The 26,715-nt window shown below is 38.0% G+C and overlaps 1 protein-coding gene across 1 annotated transcript in view; it reads right to left on the reverse strand.

Annotated features, from left to right (window-relative positions):
• LOC122795019 (taste receptor type 1 member 1-like) overlaps window positions 1-26,715 on the reverse strand; it is a 195,184-nt gene that overhangs the window by 117,535 nt on the left and 50,934 nt on the right. The window contains 2 exon segments of the mRNA XM_044063602.1: window positions 8,429-8,790; window positions 8,793-9,195. Of these exon segments, the coding sequence (XP_043919537.1) occupies window positions 8,429-8,790; window positions 8,793-9,195 (765 nt within the window).

A 26,715-nucleotide genomic window follows, 5' to 3' on the forward strand; every position in this document is an offset into this window, starting at 1 on the left:
CTACATACCTCCTGGAGACAACATCCCTATTCTTGAAGATATCCTCACCTGGTTCTCCTCTATTAGCAATAAGACCATAACCATTGGTGATGTTAATATTAACTGGACCTCTATTCAAACTCTCACAAGCTCCCTAAACCTCAACCTCCGGTCTGTATCAGAACACCGAATGTTCAAAATTCCGAGTGTTCTAATATCAACCCGTTTTCAGCGAATGCTGAAAATATCACAGAAACAGAAAACCAAATTTTTCCCTAGGGAAAGAATCCGGTTGTCCGTTTCTGTTGCTTCGGTATTCTTACAGCTGTGGTGGAAAGTTACAGGTCGGGTTCAGGTAAGTGTGCGATTGTGTGGATGTGAAGGTTAGGGCGGGTTAGGTGAGATAGGGTTAGGGAGCGGGTCAGGTAAGTCTGTGATTGTGTGGACGTGAGGGTTAGGGCAGGGAATGTGAGTTAGGGTTAGGGCAGGGGTGAGGTGATTGTGCAATAGTGACGGACCTTAGGGTTAGGGTTTGGGTTAAGGTAAATGGATAGTTAGTGATGTATGTATAGTTTAGTGTAGGGTTAGGTGTAAGAGTTTAGGTGTATGTTTGTGGATTGCTGTTTGTTTGGTGTTCTTGTGTTGTGTGTATGTGTTTTGTAACAGCACATTTTTCCCCAGAAAAGAATTTGCTGTTCTGAATGTTCGATGCTTTAAATTTTCGATTCGTAGGGTTCGATATCAGAACACTCGACATTTTGACATTTTGGTGTTCTAATATAGACCCTCAACTTCTATAACTTCTCACAACTAATCAACTCTATTACAAGACCCTCCAAGGACTACTTCTGCAGTAGCATCCCTGACTGGATTCTAGTTTCTCACACTCAGTATATTTCTACTAGCAGTACCCTTGCTGACTCTCTTAGTGATCACTGTCCATCTTTCGCTCACTGCCTCATTTCCTCTTTACAACTATCCCATACTTACATATCAACACGCTCCCTAAAACACTTCAACACTGAAACTTTTTCTAACTGTCTAAAACACATAAACTGGAACCCTCTAAAAATCTTTGCCTTAGACAATGCTTTCACCCACTTCAATACAACATTCCTCAACCTATTAAATACTTTTGCACACTTTATTCATTTCTTCTAGCGCCTCGGTGTCATTCATGTCAAACACTGAATGCGATTCCCATAGATAAAAGGGAATGTGTAAACAGTTTGAGAGACTGTTAGAAAAAGAAACAAAAATGTATTTTAACATACTAGTTTTCAGCGTTATATAGACCTCAATATAACACCGAGGGGTCTGCATTTTATTAAAAACCCAAGCATGCCTTTTGACTTAAGCGGCCCAATAGAGAAACAGTTCAGGGAGCGTTGGGTCAATGCTTCCCATAAGTGCGTTATAGAATGGCTGCATATTTTGTTGGAGAGAGACTAGGTGAGACATAGGAAGCTAAAACAAGAACTAGCTACTTTGTCTCAAACAATTAGTAATTCTTTGGGCATGCAAAATATTAATAATTTTCTGGAAAAGATTAATACAAAATTGTCCACTCTGGAAGCAGACTTAATAGAATACAACAAAAGTTAAGTTAATCAGCAATATTAGTGATTATGATGGAGGCTGTGCTTTTGTGTCTTTGTCAGCAACGTCACAATGGAAGTTTTAAGAGGGTTTCATCCGTATCCTTTGTGTCGTTGGAGGGAGCCAGCCATTATGGTTCTGATGAAAATGAAGATTTTTTTTCCTCAGCCACAACAGCCGGAAGAATATCGCTGAGAGTTTCAGAATGAAGGGGAACAGAACCAGTATCGGCAAGGGTGGAAAAGGGGCAGAAACAATGAAAACAGTACAAATGAAGGCCGAAGAAGGGACTATAAGTATGGACAGAATAACGGACAACATTATAATAAAAAATTCAAATGATAATGTTATAGAGGTACGTGCTGAACCAGATTTAGTAATTAATTTGTCCAATTGTGTTTTAACACAAGAACAAGTAAATGTTTTAAAATGGGGCCTGAAATTTGTTCCCACTGTGATTCCAAGGCCCCATGTAGTGAAGCAAGCGATGTTTAGGTTTATACGTAAGTTACATTTAAAAAAAATGTTGATAAAATTGTTTATATTGAAAAAAAGTCAGACGACAGTTTTTATTCATGTTGTGAAGAACTTGAGGAAATGTCGATATTACATGAAGATGTGAATACATATTTTAAAATTGATTTGTCTGATGTTCCGGCATTGCACAAATTTATTCCTCTAGTTGATAATGAGCGTATAGCACATTTTAGTTACATGATAGGATTTGGGGGAGAGAAAATCTGAAAATGTTCTAAAAGAGATGAATAGTTTTAAGTTACAATTTGACATTTAGAGAGTGGCAGTCTTTGAAAGAATTACAAAATAGAAAGGAATTAATAATAAAACTGGCAGATAAAGGTAATAAAATAGTAGTCATGAATGTAATGCAATACTATAGAATGTATATAGATAATTTGGAAAATGAAGATGTTTATGAGAAATGTGATAGGAAGGTTTATGAACAAGCTCTAAATGAATAGGAAAGAATATTAGAAAAAGATGTAAGTTAGGTTACTTTACTGAAAAAGATGTAAGAGACAGGTTGTTTAATAGAGGGAGTGAAAGGACATATTTTTTCTGCCTACCAAAGATACATAAAAGTTTAGTGAATCCACCTGGCAGGTCTATAATTTCGGTCTGCAACTATTTTTTACATAACATCGATCTGATGTTACACAAGATGTTATTGCCTTACGTTCAGAAATTACCAGCATATATACAAGATAGCTTTGACTTCATAAAGAAAATTTTCCCTATGGAATGGAATAAGAATAAATATTGGTTAGTGCTTGATGTGAGAAGTTTATACACATCAATTAAACATGTGCATGGATTAGAGGCCATCAGGTATTTCTTGGGGGATAGTCCCTTTTCCAATTTTGTTACTGAGTGGGTACATATTTGTTTGAAAAATAATTATTTTTATTTTGATAATCAAATGTATAGACAAAGACAGGGAACGGCCATGGGAGGTGCTTTTGCCCCTACGTATGCCAATCTTTTTATGTGTTTTTTTGAAATTACTTTTTTATTTAAAGTAAATTTTATGAAAAAGTATGTTGATTTTTATTACCGATATATAGATGATTTACTATTTGTGTGTGAGGGAGGTTGAAATGAGTTGGATAATTTTATAATTGATTTACATACCAACCCATATGGTTTTGTCGTTTGATGGTTTGCAGAGAGGTACAAAAGTTGTTTTTGTTAGAAAAATGTGTATTTGAATATATGATAAATGCTAGTTTATAAGCAAAGTAGTATATAATGCATTTTATTCTATTAATCTTATAGTAGAGAGGATTAATTCATGTTTAAATGTAAAGTAGTTTTGAAACTGCAGTGTGGCTTGAAGCAAAGCTGATCTTTTAGCAAGTTTTAATGTTTATAGTGATTATCTGCTAGGTCAGGAAATTAAATGTGTGAAATAATGAAATCTTCTGCTCTTTCCTGCTGGGATGATTTGGCCTTGTATATGTATTACTGAGATAGCACACAGCTGTGTGAGAAAGTGTAACAAGACTGAATCTGCTATTGTATTGAACTGATATGAAACCTTGAAGAAGTAACTTTACAGAGACATTATGTCTGACCAGGTGGATATTTTAAAATATACAGCATCAGCAGATTTAATGAATAGAGGACTGTAAGCTAAAGTGATGTAGATGCCCTGTGACATACCACGTCAGTAAGGTGGGCACAGCTTGAATGTTAAACCTATATAAAATTGTGTGCTTCCTGTTTCATGTCAGACAAAATTCTGTACGTTTTTTGCCTCCTGGTGTACACTAGTAAACTTTTGAATCTGAACCTCCTGTGTATTGAATTCTTGATTTTATTTAACAGTTTTCTAGATCTTGTTCTGGAGGGGAAAGAGAATGGAAGTATTACAACCAGTATACATAGAAAATTTGGCGATGATAGCTACTACCTTCATGCTACCAGTTGTCATCCCCCCATGTGCTTAAGGCACTTCCCTATGGGGAGTTATTAAGATTATCTAAATTATGGAGTGAGAAAGATAGTTTGTTACAGGAAATAAGACAAACAGTTAACATGTTCTTGAGAAGAGGATATGACCCAAGTAATATACAGGAGGCCCAAATTAGAATAATAGATGGGTTGAGGGAGGAAAATAAAGTGAAAAGAAGACGTGCAGAACATCAGAGATGTGTGGTAAATAAAATAGACCCAATATATTTTGTGTCAGTCTATAATGTAAGAAGTACAGAGTTTATAGAATTGATTAAATGTTATTGGAAATACTTAATACAAGATAAATTTTTAGCAACTATTCTACCGAAACAACCCCTTTTTTCATATACTAGAGGTAAAAATATAAAGGATATATTGGTACATGGCAGTTTTAGTATGTCAAGAATGGAAATAAGAAGACCCCTATCAGCAAGGGGAACTTTCAAGTGTGGGAAATGTAGTGTGTGCTCACGTATTCTTAACACAGTTCAAAGTATTAATAGTGTTAGATTTGAATCTAAGGGTATATTTTCTTGTGAAAGTAAAGGGGTGATTTATGCTGTATGTTGTCCATGTGATTTATATTATATAGGGGAGATGAAAAGACAGTTCTGTGTTAGATTTATGGAACACATGAGAGATATAATGAATCAGAGGGAGGACAAAATAATTTCTTCACATTTTAAAATGAAACACAAGAGTGATGTTAATCTGTTGTATGGCACTATATTGGAACAAATTAATTGTGTTGAAAAAAATGACAATATATTAAAAAAACTTATTATATAAGGAAAGTATATTTTAAAATATAAAACCTTGGTTCCCAAAGGATTAAATAATGAATAAAATCAGAAGTGTTTACTTTAAATTTGGAATATATTTAATTGATTAGTTGAATGTAATTTATAATTAAATATAAAAGAGTTTGTTTTAGGAAGTTTTTTTATTCCTTGAAGGTGGTGACACTGAGACGCTAGAATAAAAGAATAAAGTGTCTTTGTTTTACTGCGTGTCTGTTCCTTGCAGCAGTATTAACAGCTGGGATTATATTTTTTTATTTTGGATCCTGGTCGTTGCATTTATTTGTTGGAAAGTTGGTGTGGTTCTTGTTATGGCTATTAAATACTTTTACCCCTCCAAAACCAAAAGAATAAAAAGCAACATTACCCCATGGTTAACCAAAGAAACCACAACCTTAATGCGTCTATGGGACAGAAATATAAAACTCCCTCCTCCCTATCTCAATTTAAAGTACTTCGTAACAAAGTCAAAAAACTTGTTACATCCAACCACAAATCCTATTTCTCTATACTCCAAAATAACCACAAAACAACCCCCCAAAAAATTCTGGAAGGGTATCACTCTCCTCCTTAACCCTGGCAAAAAATATAATCCTTGCCCTGATCCAAAAGCGTCTGACTTGGCCTTAGCCATCCAATTTAATTCCTTCTTTATAGACACCATAGCCAACCTAACATCATCCTTCACCAACAATTCTTCATCTTCACCATCTCCCATCCCTTCCTCCTTCATCACAACCAGCTCTCTTCCCCTCCCTTCTCCATCAAACCATCTCTACATCTACCATAATAAAACTCCTTATGAACTTGAAACCTCGCTCTAATGCCCCTGATGACCTTCCTTCCTACTTTCTAAAAGCAGCTGCTGAAGCCATCGCTTTCCCTATCTCCATTCTAATAAACCGGTCATTCCAAGAAAGCTATGTTCCCCAACTCTGGAAAAAGGCCTTTATCATACCACTTCATAAAGGAGGCAACAATAACAATATTCCCAATTTTCACCCTATTGCCATCTTATCCCCCCATCTAAAAATACTAGAAAAATGCATTCACCTACAACTTTTACCCTACCTCATAGATAACCAACTGCTCACCCCCACACAACATGTGCTCAGACCTGGCCACAGTACTATCACTGCCCTCCTCTCCTTCCTTGAAACCGTCAATAAAGCTCATGATTCTGGCTATCTAGTGTCTACCCTCCTTCTGGATTTATCCAAGGCCTTTGACACTATCTCTCATAACCTTCTTTCCAAACTCTCCAACCTTAATCTATCCACCTCTTCCACTAACTGGTTCTCTAGTTACCTCTCTGACAGACAACAAGCTGTCAAATGGAAAAAAGCCACTTCCTGCTTTCTTAACACTCCTACAGGTGTACCCCAGGGTTACATATTAGGTCCCTTACTGTTCAACATCTTCATAAATGACTTCCATCAATCTCTCCCCAAGGCTAATCTTATAATCCAATATGTAGATGACTCTAAAATCATCTGTTCTGCCACCTCCATCTCTTCTCTCTTAAAACTAACCCAAGAGGCCTTTTCTTCCACTGAGCACTGGATGTTGGATAACTATCTTGCACTCAACGCATCAAAACCTAAACTTATGATATTTACTTCCTCTAAAAACACCATCCTAGACAAGAACTCTTTTACTATCACTACCCAAAACAATACCTTTCTCGAGATAGTATCCCACACCAAACTCTTAGGTGTCCTCATCGACGAACACTTTAAGTTTGATATCCACCTACAAAGTGAATATCAACAAAACTCACCAGAAACTCGGTATGCTTTACCACCACAGTTGCTACCTCACTCCCTCCACTAAATTAGTTCTCTCTACTACATACCTTATTCCTTCCCTCCTATATGGTGCCCCACTTTCTCACTAACCTACAATCTTCTCTAAAGACTAAACTCTCTTCCTATTACAATAAAATCTCCAGGTTTGCCACTGGCTACACATCCTCCTCCCACCATTGCAATGCCATTCACAAACTAAATTGGCTCGAGCTCCCCAATTATCTTACCTATATCCAACTCATTCATGCCCACAAACTTATCTTCCACTCATCTCTCTGCCCCTCTCTAGCCTCTTCACTCAAAATGCATCTACCCGATAAATTCCTGAGATCCAGTAAACAAAATCTGATTGAACTTCACAAGCCTACACGTCCACCCGGAAAAAAATGACTATCCTTTTCTCTAGCACGGCTCTGGAATTGCTTGCCACCTCTCATCCGCACCACTCATAAGCACTCTTCCTTTAAGACCTTGCTTCATTCCCATCTTGTACCCCTCTGTGAATGTTCCTGTCCTCACCCTTCATAATTTCCCCCTACACTGTACCCTGCTTCAGACTCTTCCTCATGTTCTCTTCTCCTTCCTCCCACTAAGCTTCTTTCACCTTTTTTCACTCCTCATACACCACTTCTTACTATTCTCTCCTTTCTTACTTGACATTTAATCACTTCCTGTCCCCTCTGTACTCTGCTATAACTGTAATATGATACCTATGCGAGGCTTCTATGCCTCTACTGTTAGATTTTCCACTGTATAAACTAAGGTATTTTGTAAATACTTACTGACACAATGTTTTTTACCTTTCCTTTTGTAAATTGTATACTGCATTACTCATTTTTTCAAGGATTTGTCAAAATTGTATATTGGTGGTCTTATGGAGCTTTTCTCCCCGGGACTCCATTGAAAATGGGCTCTTTACAGCCCAGTGGACTATCCCAGTAACCAAACTGTAAAATAAAATAAATAAATACAATAAAATAAGAACATTGAAAAATGTGTTTTGATCCTGTCAGATTTTTCAATCGTCTTTTATGTGCTTAGATTTTTATCATATTTTTTCAGTGTTTTTGAAAGGGAGCAAGTAACCCTAGCCCCCCCCCCCCACACACACACACACACACACATTTTTGACAATTTTGTCAGTATTTTTGTGTGTGAGTCTTTTTCAGTTTTTATCTTTTTTAGTGTTTTGACTGTGGGTCTTATGTTGTTACAGTCATTTGTACTACAGTGACTGCTAATTCAGAGCTTTTCTCCCAAGGTCTCCTCTTAAAATGGGCTCCTATCCAGTCGGACTTTCCAGGTAATCAGATGTCAATAAATAAATAATCCCCCCCTCGTTCTCTCTCTGTTTTTCTTACTTTTAACAGCATAAAACAAATACAGTTTTAGAGGTCCCTGACCACGTCCTGTTCCTGTCATATTTGGTAAATTACAGTGAGGTTAGAGGCTTAGCTGCAGACTAGTATTATTGTCAATGGTGATTCTTAGACTGATTGGAAAAACGATTTTTTTGCAGTGATGATTATATTTTACCACCAAGAAAAAAATAAGAATTTTAAACTGCATTAAAATGTCTGTTTTTAAGAGAAATCATGTTGTGGTATAAAATCTAGATATACACAAAGCTTCGGTGCCATCAATAATGGATTAAAAAAAATTAACTGGTGTTACCAACTGGGAATAGCTAACTGCAGCTGTTCACAATGGAATTTTAAAATAGCTGTATATTTTTATTTAATTATAATACTTTAACAAATCATTTACCTGCCATGGAAAGACTGTCTTGTTTTTACATACTCCCAAATCACACTCGAGTAACACGTGCAGGGAATGAGCCACGGTATACACAGCAGAATATGTTCGAAATGTTGCTCTTTGTTCAGATATATTGATTATATCTTCTGCTGTTATGGAAAAACATTCTTCACAGTTCTGGTTACAGCTCCCTGCAGAACTGCCTGTCGGCTGTGATATATTTAAAACTTCAGATTGTCGGGCGTCAAAGACAAATTTTGAAACAAACTGTTCAAATCCAGGCATAAAACCTGGCAGTGGAGCAATGCCTAAAATTGTACCAATCATTTGTAAGTTAGGCAGTTCTGATATTTTTTTGTCTGTGGCCCAACGCTGCTTGCAATCCATACTTTACCTGTGATATTTAGCTCGATAATCTCCTTAAAAAGTGCATAAGCAAATGCCACTTCTCCAAAAACAACTATTGCATTGATATTTCTTGTAATTATGATGCGAGATGTTTCAGCAATGTCATTTTTCATGTGAACACCAACCAAGTTTATAGTTTTGTCATGAGCGATGCATATTTCCTTAAAAGTCGCCATTTCAATGAGCTGTTGTTTCCCTCTCCTACTGTATTCGGTATTACTGCTGATAACTGCGATCCAGTTCCACTGAAATGTCTTAAGGAGTAAGGTAATGGCTTCAGCTTGCTTTTTGTCACTTGGAAATGTTCTCAGAAATGACGGAAATCGTCTTTTATTACTCAAAACCTCAGATGCAGCACTATAACTTATCTGCAGAAGGAAAATGTGTCTTGTTATGGAACTGGCCGAATTTCAAATAATAAATAAGATGTTTCCTTAAAATCTTGACTCTACCTAATGCATATGCCCTGTCAGGGATGTAATCAAAAATAACTAATTTTCTTTCAGTTTCTGTAACAAGATTGCTTTGAGAAAGTGTGCCAAATTCACAGTGTAGAAGGCATCAAATGCAGACATATCAGAGGAATTAATTCCTCATCATTTGTATGTAATGTTTGTTTTCATTAGTCCTACAAATTTAAACCACAGAGAAAATAAATATTTTTTTCTGCACATGCCGTCATTACACAACACAAGCTAGATACTTTTATTTTATTCCTGCTTGTGACTACGTCACAGAAAAAAAACACTTCAAACATGGTACGTTTAGTTTGTCAGATAAACATATCACTCACAAAATAATCCATTAAACCAAGAGTCTGCACCACCATATTTTAAAAGCAAAGAAATATTTATCTGTCTATAATTATCTGTATATCAACAGGTGTGTGTGTGTGTGTGTGTGTGTGTGTGTGTGTGTGTGTGTGTGTGTGTGTGTGTGTGTGTGTGTGTGTGTGTGTGTGTGTGTGTGTGTGTGTGTGTGTGTGTGTGTGTGTGTGTGTGTGTGTGTGTGTGTGTGTGTGTGTGTGTGTGTGTGTGTGTGTGTGTGTGTCTGTGTGTGTATATGTGTGTATATGTATCTATATCTATCAATCTATATATAGAGAGAGTTTTATATATATATATATATATATATATATATATATATATATATATATATATATAATCATGGATTATAATCCATCCAATTATAATCATGGAATCATGGAGTGCAGTGGATTAGCAAGGAGGAAGTAAGGATAGCTATGAAGATGATGAAGAATGGAAAGGCTGTTGGTCCAGATGACATACCTGTGGAAGCATGGAGATGTTTAGGTGAAATGGCAGTGGAGTTTTTAACTAGATTGTTTAATGAAATCTTGGAAAGTGAGAGGATGCCTGAGGAATGGAGAAAAAGTGTTTTGGTACCGATTTTTAAGAATAAGGGTGATGTTCAGAGCTGTAGTAACTACAGAGGGATTAAATTGATCAGTCACAGCATGAAGTTATGGGAAAGAGTAGTGGAAGCTAGGTTAAGAAGGGAGGTGATGATTAGTGATCAGCAGTATGGTTTCATGCCAGGAAAGAGCACTACAGATGCAATGTTTGCTCTGAAAGTGTTGATGGAGAAGTACAGAGAAGGTCAGAAGGAGTTGCATTGTGTCTTTGTGGATTTAGATAAAGCATATGACAGGGTGCCTAAAGAGGAGTTGTGGTATTGTACGAGGAAGTCGGGAGTGTCAGAGAAGTATGTAAGAGTGGTACAGGATATGTACGAGGGTAGTGTGACAGCGGTGAGGTCTGCGGTGGGAGTGATGGATGTGTTTAAGGTGGAGGTGGGATTACATCAAGGATCAGCTGTGAGCCCTTTCTTATTTGCAATGGTGATGGACAGGTTGACAGACAAGATCAGACAGGAGTCCCCATGGACAATGATGTTTGCAGATGACATTGTGATCTATAGTGGGAGTAGGGAACAGGTGGAGGAGATGCTGGAGAGGTGGAGATATGCTTTAGAGAGACGAGGAATGAAGGTCAGCAGGACTAAGACAGAATATATGTGTGTAAATGAGAGGGAGGATAGAGGAATGTTGAGGATGCAGGGAGTAGAGGTGGTGAAGGTGGATGAGTTTAAATACTTGGGATCAGCAGTTCAGAGTAATGGTGAGTGTGGAAGAAAGGTGAAGAAGAGAGTACAGGCAGGATGGAGTGGGTGGAGAAGAGTGTCAGGAGTGATTTGTGACAGACGAGTACCAGTAAGCGTGAAAGGGAAGGTCTACAAGAGGGTAGTGAGACCAGCTATGTTATATGGGTTGGAGACAGTGGCACTGACAAAAAGGCATGAGTCAGAGCTTGACGTGGCAGAGTTGAAGATGTTAAGATTTGCACTGGGTGTGACGAGGATGGACAGAATTAGGAATAAGTATATTAGAGGGTCAGCCCAGGTTGGAAGGTTTGGAGACAAAGCCAGACAGGCAAGATTACGTTGGTTTGGACATGTGCTGAGCAGGGATGCAGAGTATATTGGGAAAAAGATGCTAAGGATGAAACTGCCAGGTAACAGGAAAAGAGGAAGGCCTAAGATAAGGTTTATGGATGTGGTGAGAGAGGACATGCATGTGGTTGGTGTGACAGAGCAAGATGCAGAGGACAGGAAGGAATGGAAACAGTTGATCTGCTGTGGCGACCCCTAACAGGAGCAGCCGAAAGAAGAAAAAGAAGATATATATATATATATATATATAAATGCATACACATACACACACACACACACACACACACATATATATATATATATATATATATATATGTGTGTGTGTGTGTGTGTGTGTGTGTGTGTGTGTGTGTGTGTGTGTGTGTGTGTGTGTGTGATAGCATTACAGGTTCCATGAGCCAGATTCCACTGCCAGGGTCTAGTCCATCTTAACCTGCCACACTCCTGCTTGCCACTCGTAGCATTGACCATGATCCACATGTGAAGGAAAGATAAAACAAACACCCCAAAGGGGCACATATCTGCAACTTGCTAGGATTCAACAAACAAACATAGGCATTACCCGTTGCACAAAAATGCATGCAGCTAATGAAAAATGGGCATAGCAAACAGACCGATGGTAAAAACAAACCTTAAGACTGGCATCAAAGGAGTTCTGTAGATGGTACACATGAACATCACCTTTAACCCTGTGCTACACAAGGAACATTTGGGTGATAATCTGCACACCTTAAAGCAACAATAGGCTTTGGTAGTCTGACTGGATGTCGGGCTTCCATGGCAGAAAATCCCACCTGTTAAGAATACTGCAACAGTGAATGTAAGGATATCATGAATGACCAGAGACAAGGACTAAATTTTCAACTCTGGAGCAGTGAAAGAAAACTTAAACCACTGTGCCACTCTACGGCAAATAATTAAAGGCAAAAAAGTCACATTAAATGTATTAGACTTATATTTTTAAGTAAATAGTTTAGCATTGGGAGGGGGATCAGATTTGAGTCTTGTATAGATGCAGAGACCTTGAGATAACATTTTTCCTGTACAAGTACTATTTTTTTTTCAAATAGAATTTTATTAAATTCCATTTCATATACATCAACAAAAACAAAACATAACACAAGAACGATGCAGATTAACATGAGTGTACATAAAGAGGATAACCTACAAAAACAATTCTTATCTACAATATGTACAAAGTACTGCTTTGGGCTAACCCCCTAGACAAAGTAATTGAATTATATTTGATAAAAAGAATCAAATAGAAACTTCACTAAAGCTAGACAACACTATCTATGAATACAATTTCATAGTTTTAGATAAAAGAAGAAAAATATAAATGCATTGTTCTGAGCCACACACCAAGACGGTAAAGTGAGAGGGGAAGGAAAAATTACCTGGAACATATAATAGGAATGGTTCTTGGAAGTAACCACTATCAGTACAGAAAAAGGAATTTTAATTATCAGATAAAACATCAAATAGAGTATTCCAGAACGTGTGAAAATAGGTGCGTTTCTTGTGACTTATTAAAAGTTTTTGTGAAGTTATGTATGTAACCGCCATGTTCCTGAAGCCACTCCATGACATCTTAGTACGGTCTACCCAATGTTTGCTAATGTATAATTTGACTAGTGAATATATAGTTATTAGGATGTGAAATTTAAATTTCGAAGAATTATTATTTGGGATATGTAAAAGTGCCATCTCCCATGAGAGAGTGGATTTATGGTATTCCATTTTATTTAACTTCACCTTGAGGGAGCACCAAATGGAGTGGGAGTATCTACAAAACCATAGAATATGTATAATATCCGCTTAAGGGTAGGAACAGCAAGGGCATGCAGTTGAAATATTCGGGTTAAATTTGTTTAAACGGACAGGTGTGAACTATAGATTATTGGTGATCATGAATTGGGCGTAAATAAGTTTCTTGAAAGGGGAGAAAGAAAGAGTAGATTTAATAGCAGATAATTTCTGTTCATTTGATAAGTTTGATCCTTGCTGGTTCCAATAGTCTGCAAATAAGACATTGTCTTGGTGGAGTGTTGCATTGATAAACTTGTATGTTAGGGATAGCATGTTCTTGTTAGTTGATAATGTTTCCATTAATTTAGAGACCTGATTAAGGTCTACTTCATTTATAATGTGAACATAAGGCAGAGAGGCTATGAGTTCACTTAGTTGACGTAGAATTATTATATATTTTTTAGACAACTTTAGGGTCTCTCGTAATTTTGTGAGTGATAAATTCCTAAATTTATGGATTCTTTGATTTGAGGGTAATTGCATAAATTAATCATATTTCTCTTCAACATGAGAGTAGGGTTTAGATGAATAGGCTGTACTAGGAGGAGCGCTTTTTCCAATTTAACAGATTTTTTTCCAATTTTTTTCCAGTTTAACAGATTTAACTAGTTCCTGAAAGAATTTTATTTTTCACTTTACGATATGGTGCAATTTTAATTTCTTAAGAACTAAAGGGTCTATAAAGGGAAAAGCTTTGGGGTTAAGGTTGTTGTTTAAGACGTGGTTAAACCACATATTAACCCAGAGAGGAGACCGCGGTTGAGTGTTTGGTTTTTGATTAGCAATTTTAATTAGTCTATTAGCTTGTAAAATTCTGTAATAAATTGTCTGGCATACCAAGACCCCCTTTATTTTTTGGCAGTGTAAGTCTTAGGTAGGATACCCTGACTGATTTTGGGTACCATATAAATTTTGCAAATGCCTTGTGTATTTTTGAGAACAAAATATTGGGAATGGAAGAAATATAAAATCTTTGGGAGGATATTCGTCTTAATAATGGATGTTTTAGAAGGCATAGGGAGTTTCAACTGTTGCCATCTGGACATATCTTGGGATATGGTTGACCATAATTTTGTTAAATTAGAGTGTAGTACAGAAGTTGTGTCATGGTCATAGCTAATCCCCAGATATTTGAAGGAATATACTATGCGAAATGGAGAGTCTATAAAAACATTCACTTTGTGTGCTAAAGGATTAATTGGGAAGATACAAGATTTGTCTTGATTAACCTTATAATCCGAAATATATGAAAAGGTATTCAAGGTTGTGATTATCTTCTTAATGTCTGATATGGGGTTTTCAAAATATAGGTTCAAGTAATCCACAAATGCGGTCATACCTATTTTGGTATGTAATATTTTGGGTATTGAATGGTATGCTTTCTGTAACAAGAGTAAAAATAACGGCTCTAAATGCAGGTTAAAAAGAAGGGGGAGAGGGGGCATCCCTGATGGGTTCCATTAGATATTTTTATTAGCAATGAATACTTCTTTTTGATATATAGGCATGTAAATGCACTATTATATAAAGTTTTAATAGTATTAATAACATTTAAAGGTATATCACAATGCACTAGAACTGTGAATAGAAATTCCCAGTTGACCCTATCAAATGCTTTGCAAGCATCCAGAATCATGGCATATCTTGGATTTTTGACTTTCTTGGTAATGTTTATCATGGTCTCTAAGGTTAATGTGTTATCCCATGTATGTCTATTGGGCATGAAACCTGCTTGATCATTAGAAATGAGGGAGGGGATTACTTTTTTTAAGCCTTTCAGCTAATATAGAAGATAAGATTTTGATATCAATATTCATTAAAGAGATTGGCCTCTAGTTCTTAATGTTTGATTTGTCCAGATTATTTTTGGGGATTAGAATTGTCTTGGAGTGATTAATATAAAGGTCCTATATCCCATTACTAGAAATAGCGTTAAATAGTTTTAGTAAAATGGGAGCTAAGGAGCCTTTAAATGTTTTATAGAAGTCAAGGGAGTAACCGTCAGGGCCTGGGGCTTTCCCTGCTTTAAGGTTACCAATGGCATTTCTTATTTCTGCTTGACTCAAAGGGGCTGATAAGATTTCATTCTGTTTTTCATTTAATTTAGAAAAAGTGATGTTATTAATATAATTTCCTACCTCTGAGGAAGGGATTTGGTATTCATTGCTTGTATATATATTCGAGTATATCTGATGAAATAGGTTGATTATCTGAGAGTCTGATTTATATAATGTACCTTGATGGCTAATGAAGGTTATCCTGGGAGAAGATTGTTTGTTCTTGATATACCAGAAGAATGCAAAGTTCCTATAATCACGGCTGCACAGGTAAAAAACACACTCTCCAAAGCCAAGAACATAGCATCCATGGGACCTGTCAATATCCCAGGCTGCGTTCTACATGAACTACAGAATGAACTGGCACCCTACCTAAGTACCATGTTCAATCATAGCCTCACCTCAGGCTTTGTACCCACTGAATGGTGCATTGCGACAGTTATCCCACTCCACAAAGGGGGAGCCACGACGGACCCCAGGAACTACCGCCCCATTAGCCTGATGAGCCTGGTCTGCAAGGCCATGGAACGTATCATTGTGGAACTCATAAACAAAGACATTGGTAATCTCCAAACTCTGGACCCTACTCAGTTTGGATTTGTAAAAGGCAGATCATGTCTCCTAAACCTGATTGACTTCTTTGAAGCAGTCACCAAAGCCATAGATGAGGGTAAAATGGTTCACACAGCTTATCTAGATCTCGCCAAGGCTTTTGACATCATCCCCCACTCTGGAATTATAGATAAGCTCACTAAACTAGGTATAAATCCCTATGTCACAAGATGGGTTGCCAAATGGCTCACGGACAGAACCCACACTGTGAAAGTAGCGGATTCCAAATCCGACATCAGACCAGTGACAAGTGGAGTACCACAGGGTTCAGTCCTGGGTCCTCTCCTGTTTGGTATCTACTTCTCTGAAGTGCAGGCCAACACAGAAGGTCTTTGGCTAACAAAGTTTGTAGATGACTGCAAACTAGGAGCCATAATCAAAACTCCTAACGATGTGGACAAACTATAAAAGGGCCTCACTGAGACAGATACTTGGTGTCAAAGCCATGGCCTGAAGCTCAATGCCAAAAAGTGTATTGTCATCCCCTTTGGTAAAAACTCTGTACCCATGAACTGCCACATAGCTGGTAGTCTACTTAATACCAAAAATGTGATAAGAGACCTTGGGACACAGGTGGACAGTAGTCTCTCCTTTGATAATCACATCGCCACAGTGGTCAGGAAATCCTTCTACATGGCTCATCTCATCACAAAAGGATTCTCATCCAGAAAAAAAGAGGTCATTGTTCCCCTCTACTCATCACTCATTAGACCCATTATAGAGTACAACGCCCCTTTTGGTATGTACCTCACAAGACATCTACAACAACTGGAAAGACCACAGAAATACCTCACAAAGAGGATTACTGGCCTCAAACAGATGCCCTATGCAGACCGTCTCAAAAAACTAAAGCTTTACTCCATCGCATATCGCCTATTCAGGGGCGATCTCTGCCTAACATACAAAGCTATGTCAAACCCAGAGCTGCTGGACATGCTCCACTTAAAGAAATCCCAATCCCTCCGATCTACACGCTCTAGGGACCTTAACCTTGTCACCACAATAAACAGAACATGCTGGAGGGATAGATTCCTGTCCCAGAGACTTCCCATACTCTGGAACAGACTACCTATCTATGTCAAACAGAGCTCCTCATTAGCACTCTTCAAGAAAAATCTTGATGATTGGATGGGAAATGGGAAATTCACCCCGGGGATCACTTCTGTGGCTCTGCTCGACAGGGGTACAGGAAAATAATTTTCTTGAGTGGCGAAAGCCAGGGTACATTTTTTGGCTAGGCTTGTATGGGCCCTAGGGCTGATAGCCTAGTACCTACCTATGAACCTATGAACCTATGATTAATTTAGCTAGAGCCTTGGAGGGGGTTTGTGTCCATTGAGAGAATTTAGTGATAAACTTTAATTCTTGCAGGCAGTAATTGTATTGATGTAAGTTGAATAATTCCCTTTGCTTATTAATCATATCATTTTCCACATCTAGGAAATGTTTCTCTTGGAGTTTCTTATCCAGTTCTCTAATTTCAGATATGAGACCAATCTCCTTTTCTTTCCTTTTATTTTTGAGAAATGTAGATTTTTGAATGAATATGCCACTAAGGATAGGTTTGCATGCTGCCCACTGGATGTCATATGGGATACTTGAGTTTCCGGGATCGTTTGCACATTCCAGTAGGGTAGAAACTATCTCTTCTTTCACTACTGGGTTGAGTAAGATGTTGTTATTAAGGGATCAGTTAAATCCATTGTGATGGGAGGGTGAATTTTGATTAAGGTTTATCACTAAGGTGATCTTAGAGTGATCCGAGAAAAACCTTGGTTCAACCACATATTTTATTTGCCAGTTTGTTAGTATTTCAGATATTAAAAAAAGTCTAACCTTGACCAAGAGTTATGGCACTTTGAAAATTATGTGTAGTTATTGGTAATCTGTGTGACTTCTCCAAAAGATATCGGGTCAATCAGATTAAAATCCGAGATTAGATCCAGCAGGGCAAGGGAAGCTTGTGAATTGTAAGGTTTGGATTTATTAGAACGGTCAATGTTGAGATTAATTACAGCATTCCAATCCCCACCCAGAATAAAGTGGATTTGTGAATTTTAATAATAGGTTATATATTTTGAAAATAAATTGCTTTTGTCCTGAGCAAGGACCATATAGGTTAAAGAACAATATTGGTTTGGTAACTGGTGGGATTAGGCACGTGAAGTAGCACCATCTACCTGTTTTATCAGAGCCTTTGTCTAATATATTAGGTTTAAATGAGTTTTTGATAATGATTGCCACCCCTCTCGAGTTGGAGCTGTTACCCGCTGATATAATGTCTTTCATCCACTTCCTACTTTTTTCCTTTGGTCCAGTCATCATCTACCATATGAGAATCTTGAATATATGAAATGTCTGCTTATGCTTTTATTAGGAGAAGCATTAAAAGATTTATTTTGTTTTTCTCTTGAAGACCTCTAACATTCCAGGATATTGTTTTCCATCTATTGTCCATGGTTATAATAGACTGTGATTCAAGAGGAGATGGGTATAAGATAAATAAAGAAAGTGGAAATAGTTATGTGGCTCATAGGTCATTGTTAAGTTGGGTATGTGTGTATTTTTAGTTGAAAAAGCAAAAGAAAAGAAAAAAACTAAAATTGTTATTAAGGGAGTTGACAAGTTCACAAAAAAATAAGAATATTTACAAACTATGTACATCATTAATACAATTCCAAATGCCATCATTAGGTACCCTACTTAGCATGTCCACTCCTCTATTACCTAAAAGTAAACACCAGGTATGTAGGGGGTGTTAACAAAGGTAGTAATGTATGTAAAGATAATTAAAGAGTTCAATAAAATAGTATAATACATTTGAATGATAAATGTGAACAGAGATATTAACTATTAACCAAGAATTCGCAAGATGAATACATTTAGTTAGTCATTTTCTTGTGTTTAAGTAATTGCTGGCAGAAGACTTTACCTAACCCATTCCTTTATGAGACAGAATTTCTATCTTAATCAAATTAATTCAGGAGTATGCCATCTAATTAATACAAGTATACAAATGTTAAACCTTTTAAGACCTCTTCATATGATTTTGTTTCCTGTGCCTTAACTTTGTCAGCCTTATATAAGTATAGCAGGCTAAGTACTACGCACTAAAGTGTAGACACAAAGGGTCAGGTATAAGGTTACTGCAAAATACCCGTCTTGGGAATTAAGCAATTGTGGATGCTTCAACTTGTTGGATGTGATAAAGTCAGCTTCTGAACTAAAATAGGAGCATTCTGAATAATTATTACTCAGTGAAGTTAAACCAGACCTTACTATATGGTTCCAGCTAACCAGCAGAGTGTTGCAAATGGCCCATGTATAATCCCAGACTATAGTAGTTCTAAGTAAGAGAAACAGAGACTAATTAAATTACAGAACAATGATAATATGCTGACTTAACATATAAGTACATGTGACTATCATTGTTCGGTGCACATCTAATAGAACAGTTATGCAGTAGATCTTGTCCTCAGCAAAACAACCTTCCCAGGTAATTAGTGAAAAAAGGTTGCATAATCAATCTTCCATGTGGGCCTTTTGTTTCTTTCAATTTTTTCTTACCCTGCAAGTAATATACAGCTACACAAAACTAAGTATTGCTTGGTTAGGATTCCATAGCTTCACTATAACTATAAATTTAACACTAGAATCAGAGAACTGCATACACAATTAAGGAAGCTTATATACACTAAACTGGCTTGAATCAGGTAATTGACAAAACATGGGATTAACCCCAATGGCGAGCTCAGTCAAGCACACAAACATAGGAATAGTACATGCATACATAAATACAGGTAATAAGCTCTAAGAGACCAATCGCAAATCAAACCATTGGAAGAGGTGTCTGTCTATCACTTGCAGTGCTAACATTTCTGTGAACAGGATAAAAAACACAGAGAAAACCCTGATTCTATGACTGTCCATATCACTAATATATTAATTAATTAGGACAGCGCAGTGGTGCAGTGGTAGCGTTGTCGCCTCACAGCAAGAGGTTCTCCGGTTCGATTCTCAGCTGGGGGTGCCTTCTGTGCGGAGTCTGCATGTCTTCCCTGCATTCGTTTGGGTTTCCTCCGGGTACTCCGGTTTCCTCCAACGTTACAAAGACATCCATCTGGAGCATTTCTCCCTGGGCTTCTGCTGAAAATTGGCTTCATTCCAAGTCGGACTTTCCCGGTTAACAAATAATAAATAAATAATATATGCATTAAGCATTGTAATATAGTTCTGTGTATCCAATTCTAAGCAATTAATCTGTATAGCTTAGAGACTGACAACAATGAAGAAAAACAGACTACCTCAGACTTCCAGTAATCCAATACATAAGTATTATGTAAAAAAAGGAGAAAGGAAGAAAGAAGTTAAATAAAAATAAGAAAAAGTTAATTCTTTATATCTTGAGAAGTTTCTACAAAGTTGTTGCATGCAATGGGATATTTGTCAGGACAGCTAGAGACTCACCAACTCAGACTCTATATAGAAAAAGAAAAAAAAAAAAAAGAGAGAGAAAAACTACTGTCACCATGTTCATCCAGACAACTGGATTGTTATTTTCTATGAAACTAGCCTGTTATATAGTGATCCATTAGTGCTAAGAAACAACCATGAAGAACTTATGATTAGGAGGTGAGGTGGATGCTATGCTTTAATCTTCTATGGAACCGGGATAAAATGTCAGTTAAACAAACAGTGTGAGGTATCGGATCTCATCTCTGCAACTCTCCGGTGTAAACTAGAAATCTATCTTCCTTCTGCAGTCTTTGCCATTAAGGACCAGACAGCCTTTGTTGTTCTAGTTGCTCTCAAGTGCATCGCCAGTACAATTTGTGTTGGGAGGGGCAACAGGAAGTATCTGAGGATTGTTTGGACAAGGAAGGATGTTGTACTTTAGAAAAACTGTCGGCGTCACAAATTCTGAGACCCCTGTGCAACACACCTTCAGTCAAACAGTCCTACTGGCTGTCAACTATATATCACTTTCATATTGGGCATAAATTCACGAAATTTTATAACGGAAGGTGATAAATTGAGCTGGAAGCTCTTAAATGGAACCAGAAAGTATACTGCACACTCTGGTAAGAAAAACAAAAAGCTGATTTTGTGTACAGCTTATTTTTCTCTTTATTTCTGTTTTCAGTCAATTGGAGATTTTCCAAAGCATTTGGTAAAAATTTTCTTAGCTTCCTTAGGTGAGGACATTGTGTATTTGGTTTCTTTGTGATAAAAAGACAGGTTATTTGGAAAACGCATCTGAAATTTGATGTTGCGCTTGATGAGGTCTGCACAGTAAGATGAAAGTTTGCGGCATTTTTCTTTTATTTCTTAAGGGAAGTCTTAGGAAATAATATTATATGTATTCCATATGAAGTGCTTATGCTTTTTGTAGGCAGATAGAATGGTTTGCACATCTTGGAAGTTGAGTAGTTTAACATAAATGGATCCCGGTGATGTGGTATCCTGGTTTTTCTATAGCGCTTGGTGTGCTCTTTCGACTATGCAGTCAGATTGAGTCTCACTTAACTGAAGTAGTGAATTGAGCATTTGTTTAAGAGTGGGAAGCAGCTGGTTCTGGTCATATTTTTCAGGCAGACCTCTGATGATCAGGTTATTTCTTCTGCTTCTTGCCTGTAAATCTAGTAATTTAGCTTGTATGTTAGTAAGTGTTTTGTTTTAGTTTGGATTTCAACTGAACGATTTCCAGTTCATTAGACTTTGATCCGTCTTCCACTAAGTCCAAGGTCTCTGCAAATTTGTTGATTGTGCCCCCAAACGTGTTTAGTTGTGATGAAAAGCCTCGAATTGTAGTTTGCAATGGAACAAGAGTGCTCTTCAGGTCTTCCATGTGAATGGTGCTCTCGGCCCTCAGTTTAGCACCGTCTTTGATTTGGTCTTGTTGCTGCTTGACTGTTTTCTGTCTTTTAGTAGTAGTTTCCTTTTCAGGACATGCTATTGCTGACAATTTTGTTTTGGATGTTTGAGTATCCATGCTTTCTATTTCTTTAGGCATTTTAATATGACAGATTTGTTTAAATTTTATATAGTATTGCTGACTGTTATCCAAGGTGCTGAAGCCTCCAGGCCTCTAATATCCACATGTAGAATATTTCTGATAGCTGATAAAGGATAAATCTGTATATAACTGCTACTTCTAAAGTTTTGTATATAAAAAAAGATAACTCTTCAGTCCTTAGATGCTCCATTCATCAGCCTGAAACTTTTATCCTCCGAAAGGTTGGCTAATAGGTTAGAATGGTGAAGTTGTAACAGAGCTATGTGGAGAGGGTGCTCTTCAAACAACCACCATCTTGGAATCCTGTACAAGTACTATTGAAATTTCAACAATACCTAGTTGCATGCAGGACAACTACTTTGCAGTAACAAGCACTGCCCCACAGTTGCAAAGCAAATACTTCATATTCTCACTCCCATCTAATCAATAAAAAGGGTCTGTTGCCATGGATGTGAACTTTCCCACGATCTCCATTACCAGCTTGATGGATATGGCATTGTTAGGCAATGTGGAAATTGCCTAATGTTTACTGACAACCAGTTGAGTCTCAAACAAACTGGTATGGTATGTGAGAGATGTATTTTAGACAATGTCACTGGAGGCAAAGCACTCACATAAAATCACTCCTAATGTCATTCAGGTTGTCAATAGTACACACGCTGCACCCGTCACACAGAATTCAAAGCAGACACATAGACCCACATATGCTGAGGCACTTAAATGTAACCTTGCTAAAGTCCAAAGACCTCCTAGACAAAGTAAATATAATGAATACCCTCAGCAGCCCTGAATGCAGTATTTCAAAACAACACCCACATCAACCCATACAGCCACAACTCATGAAGCCTCCACTTCTAAACCCGTAAGGCAAGCCACCACACAATCCAGGATGCTGTACTTTAGAAAAACTGTCGGCGTCACAGATTCTCAGGGCTCAACTTCCAAGATGTAAATAGAGCAGTGCACTTGTAAGTATACCTGAAGCTGGTTAAATAGAGCAGTGCACTTGTAAGTATACCTGAAGCTGGTTAAATAGAGCAGTGCACTTGTAAGTATACCTGAAGCTGGTTAAATAGAGCAGTGCACTTGTAAGTATACATGAAGCTGGTTAAATAGAGCAGGCTGAGTAAGGAGAACGTCATGGTCAGTTGCTTATTAGGGGCTATGATCCGCCACATTATGCACACTCTCAGGTCATTGGTCTACAAGTACCAGTATGACTGCCCATGTGGGTGTAAATGACTTGAGACATACCTTCCTAGACTATATGAAAAGTGACATCATGGAGCTCTCGGAATATGTGTCCCAGGCTGATATGAGCCAAGCATTCACCAGCATTTTACCTTCTCCTAGGATGATTCCACAATATGAACAAAAGATGATGGACTTTAATAATTGGTTTAGTTTCTGGTGTCATTCTAAGGGGCTGCAATATTTCTCAGCATGGAAGGAATGGTCAAAAGACCACATTGCTTTGCCAGGGATGGCAAACTCTCCCCTCTAAGCTTTCAAATATTAGCTAAAACATTGTCCGCCTCCATAGTGCCTTTTTTAGGCAATTGCAAACTGAAAGTACTTCCAAAATAGCAAATGAAAGCAAAGAAACTCCAAAGGTGTTACTGATCAGCTAACAAACAAAAACGCCGCTATCTAGAAGCTGTCTTTACCCTAGAGAATGCTGATGTCTGTGTGTTTACAGAGACATGGTTTAAAGCTACAGATAGCACACTGACAGTGCAAGGTTGTAATGTTTTCCACACATTTAGGCCAGCTACACACTTACAGGGAGTGAAGATGGAGGTGTCTCAGTCTACATCAAAGATAAGTATACCTGAAGCTGGTTAAATAGAGCAGTGCACTTGTAAGTAGACCTGAAGCTGGTTAAATAGAGCAGTGCACTTGTAAGTATACCTGAAGCTGTTTAAATAGAGCAGTGCACTTGTAAGTATACCGGGAGCTGGTTAAATAGAGCAGTGCACTTGTAAGTATACCTGAAGCTGGTTAAATAGAGCAGTGCACTTGTAAGTATACCTGAAGCTGGTTAAATAGAGCAGTGCACTTGTAAGTATACCTGAAGCTGGTTAAATAGAGCAGTGCACTTGTAAGTAGACCTGAAGCTGGTTAAATAGAGCAGTGCCCTTGTAAGTAGACCTGAAGCTGGTTAAATAGAGCAGTGCACATGTAAGTAGACCTGAAGTTGTTTAAATAGAGCAGTTCACTTGTAAGTATACCTGAAGCTGGTTAAATAGAGCAGTGCACTTGTAAGTATACCTGAAGCTGGTTAAATAGAGCAGTGCACTTGTAAGTATACCTGAAGCTGGTTAAATAGAGCAGTGCACTTGTAAGTAGACCTGAAGCTGGTTAAATAGAGCAGTGCACTTGTAAGTATACCTGAAGCTGGTTAAATAGAGCAGTGCACTTGTAAGTATACCTGAAGCTGGTTAAATAGAGCAGTGCACTTGTAAGTATACCTGAAGCTGGTTAAATAGAGCAGTGCACTTGTAAGTATACCTGAAGCTAGTTAAATAGAGCAGTGCACTTCTAAGTATACCTGAAGCTGGTTAAATAGAGCAGTGCACTTGTAAGTATACCTGAAGCTGGTTAAATAGAGCAGTGCACTTGTAAGTATACCGGGAGCTGGTTAAATAGAGCAGTGCACTTGTCAGTATACCTGAAGCTGGTTAAATAGAGCAGTGCACTTGTAAGTATACCTGAAGCTGGTTAAATAGAGCAGTGCACTTGTAAGTATACCTGAAGCTGGTTAAATAGAGCAGTGCACTTGTAAGTATACCAGAAGCTGGTTAAATAGAGCAGTGCACTTGTAAGTATACCTGAAGCTGGTTAAATAGAGCAGTGCACTTGTAAGTATACCTGAAGCTGGTTAAATAGAGCAGTGCACTTGTAAGTATACCTGAAGCTGGTTAAATAGAGCAGTGCACTTGTAAGTATACCTGAAGCTGGTTATATAGAGCAGTGCACTTGTAAGTATACCTAAAGCTGGTTAAATAGAGCAGTGCACTTGTAAGTATACCTGAAGCTGGTTAAATAGAGCTGTGCACTTGTAAGTATACCTGAAGCTGGTTAAATAGAGCAGTGCACTTGTAAGTATACCTGAAGCTGGTTAAATAGAGCAGTGCACTTGTAAGTATACCTGAAGCTGGTTAAATAGAGCAGTGCACTTGTAAGTATACCTGAAGCTGGTTAAATAGAGCAGTGCACTTGTATGTATACCTGAAGCTGGTTAAATAGAGCAGTGCACTTGTAAGTATACCTGAAGCTGGTTAAATAGAGCAGTGCACTTGTAAGTATACCTGAAGCTGGTTAAATAGAGCAGTGCACTTGTAAGTATACCTGAAGCTGGTTAAATAGATCAGTGCACTTGTAAGTATACCTGAAGCTGGTTAAATAGAGCAGTGCACTTGTAAGTATACCTGAAGCTGGTTAAATAGAGCAGTGCACTTGTAAGTATACCTGAAGCTGGTTAAATAGAGCAGTGCACTTGTAAGTATACCTGAAGCTGTTTAAATAGAGCAGTGCACTTGTAAGTATACCTGAAGCTGTTTAAATAGAGCAGTGCACTTGTAAGTATACCTGAAGCTGTTTAAATAGAGCAGTGCACTTGTAAGTATACCTGAAGCTGGTTAAATAGAGCAGTGCACTTGGGCTTCTCCTCATTGAAATCACCATAGCCAACATCCAATACCACTTCCTTGCAAGCTGTAGGTCCCCCACTCATCATCATCATTAGCCCCCCTTTTCCCATTTTTCTACATGGGGTGAGGGTATCATGTTAACTGTCACCATCTTTCTTGACTCATTGCCGCATTCCTGCCTTCTTCAACACTCATGCCTGACTATTGCAGAACTTCTCATACAAAATCCACCCAATTCTTTGCTGGTTGCCCTAGCTTCCTCTTACCTTCTTCCTGTCTGTCCCAAATCTTCTTCACAAGATTGTCTTCTAATTTTCTGCAGATGTGCCCAAACCACCATAATCTGTTCTCTTTCACCTTTTCTGGAATTGGAGCTACTTTGACTTCTGCTCTTATGTCCTCATATCTTCATCTGTCCCACACTGTGCATCCTACCACCCCTCTCAGGCACTTGATTTCTATCACCTCTAGCCTTCTCATGTGCTCTGCCTTTACTGCCCAAGTTTCTGTACCATGCAGTAGTACTGGCTGCACCATTTTGTTCAGATTCTGTGGTATGCTTCTGCCATATGCTACACCTAACACTCTATGCCAGTTGGCTGCAGAACCTATGATTCTAGCTTTGACCTCTTCTTTAAGACTTTCCCTTCTTTTCACCCCCAGATACTTGAAGCTATTAACCTGTTCCACTATCTTCCCTTTTATCTCAGTTCTCTGCTTCTTCTGATTTCCCAAGTTTACTGCAATTACCACTGTCTTATCTGTACTTGGTTTCTTCCTATGTGCCTTCAGTTTTGCATTTCATTCCCTTATCCCTTTCTGAAGTTTGTGTTTGTAGTCTGCCTGTAATGCTACATCACCTGCATGCAACAACTTTTTTGATTTGTTCTCTCTGATCTGTTTGTTAATGTAGTCCATCACCAGTATGAACAGCAGTGGGCTCAGAGCTGAACCCTGGTGTACACCCACTCCCACTGGGAACCCCTCTGTGAGACCGAACACTATTGGTACATGAGTCGGTGCGCCTTTGCACACAACCTACACTAATTCCACCAATGTTTCTGGGTCTTCAAACCACCACAGTACTGTCCAAATTAGCTTTCTTGGGACCTTGTCATTGCTTGAGTCAGTGCGCCTTCGCACACAGCCTACACTAATTCCACCAATGTTTCTGGGTCTTCAAACCACCACAGTACTGTCCAAATTAGCTTTCTTGGGACCTTGTCATTGCTTTCTCTAAGTATAGGAATGCCCAGTTGTACTGTTTCC

This window comes from Protopterus annectens, chromosome 2.part1 (genome assembly GCF_019279795.1).
Source record: "Protopterus annectens isolate FY-2018-M chromosome 2.part1, PAN1.0, whole genome shotgun sequence".
Lineage (NCBI taxonomy): Eukaryota > Metazoa > Chordata > Ceratodontiformes > Protopteridae > Protopterus > Protopterus annectens.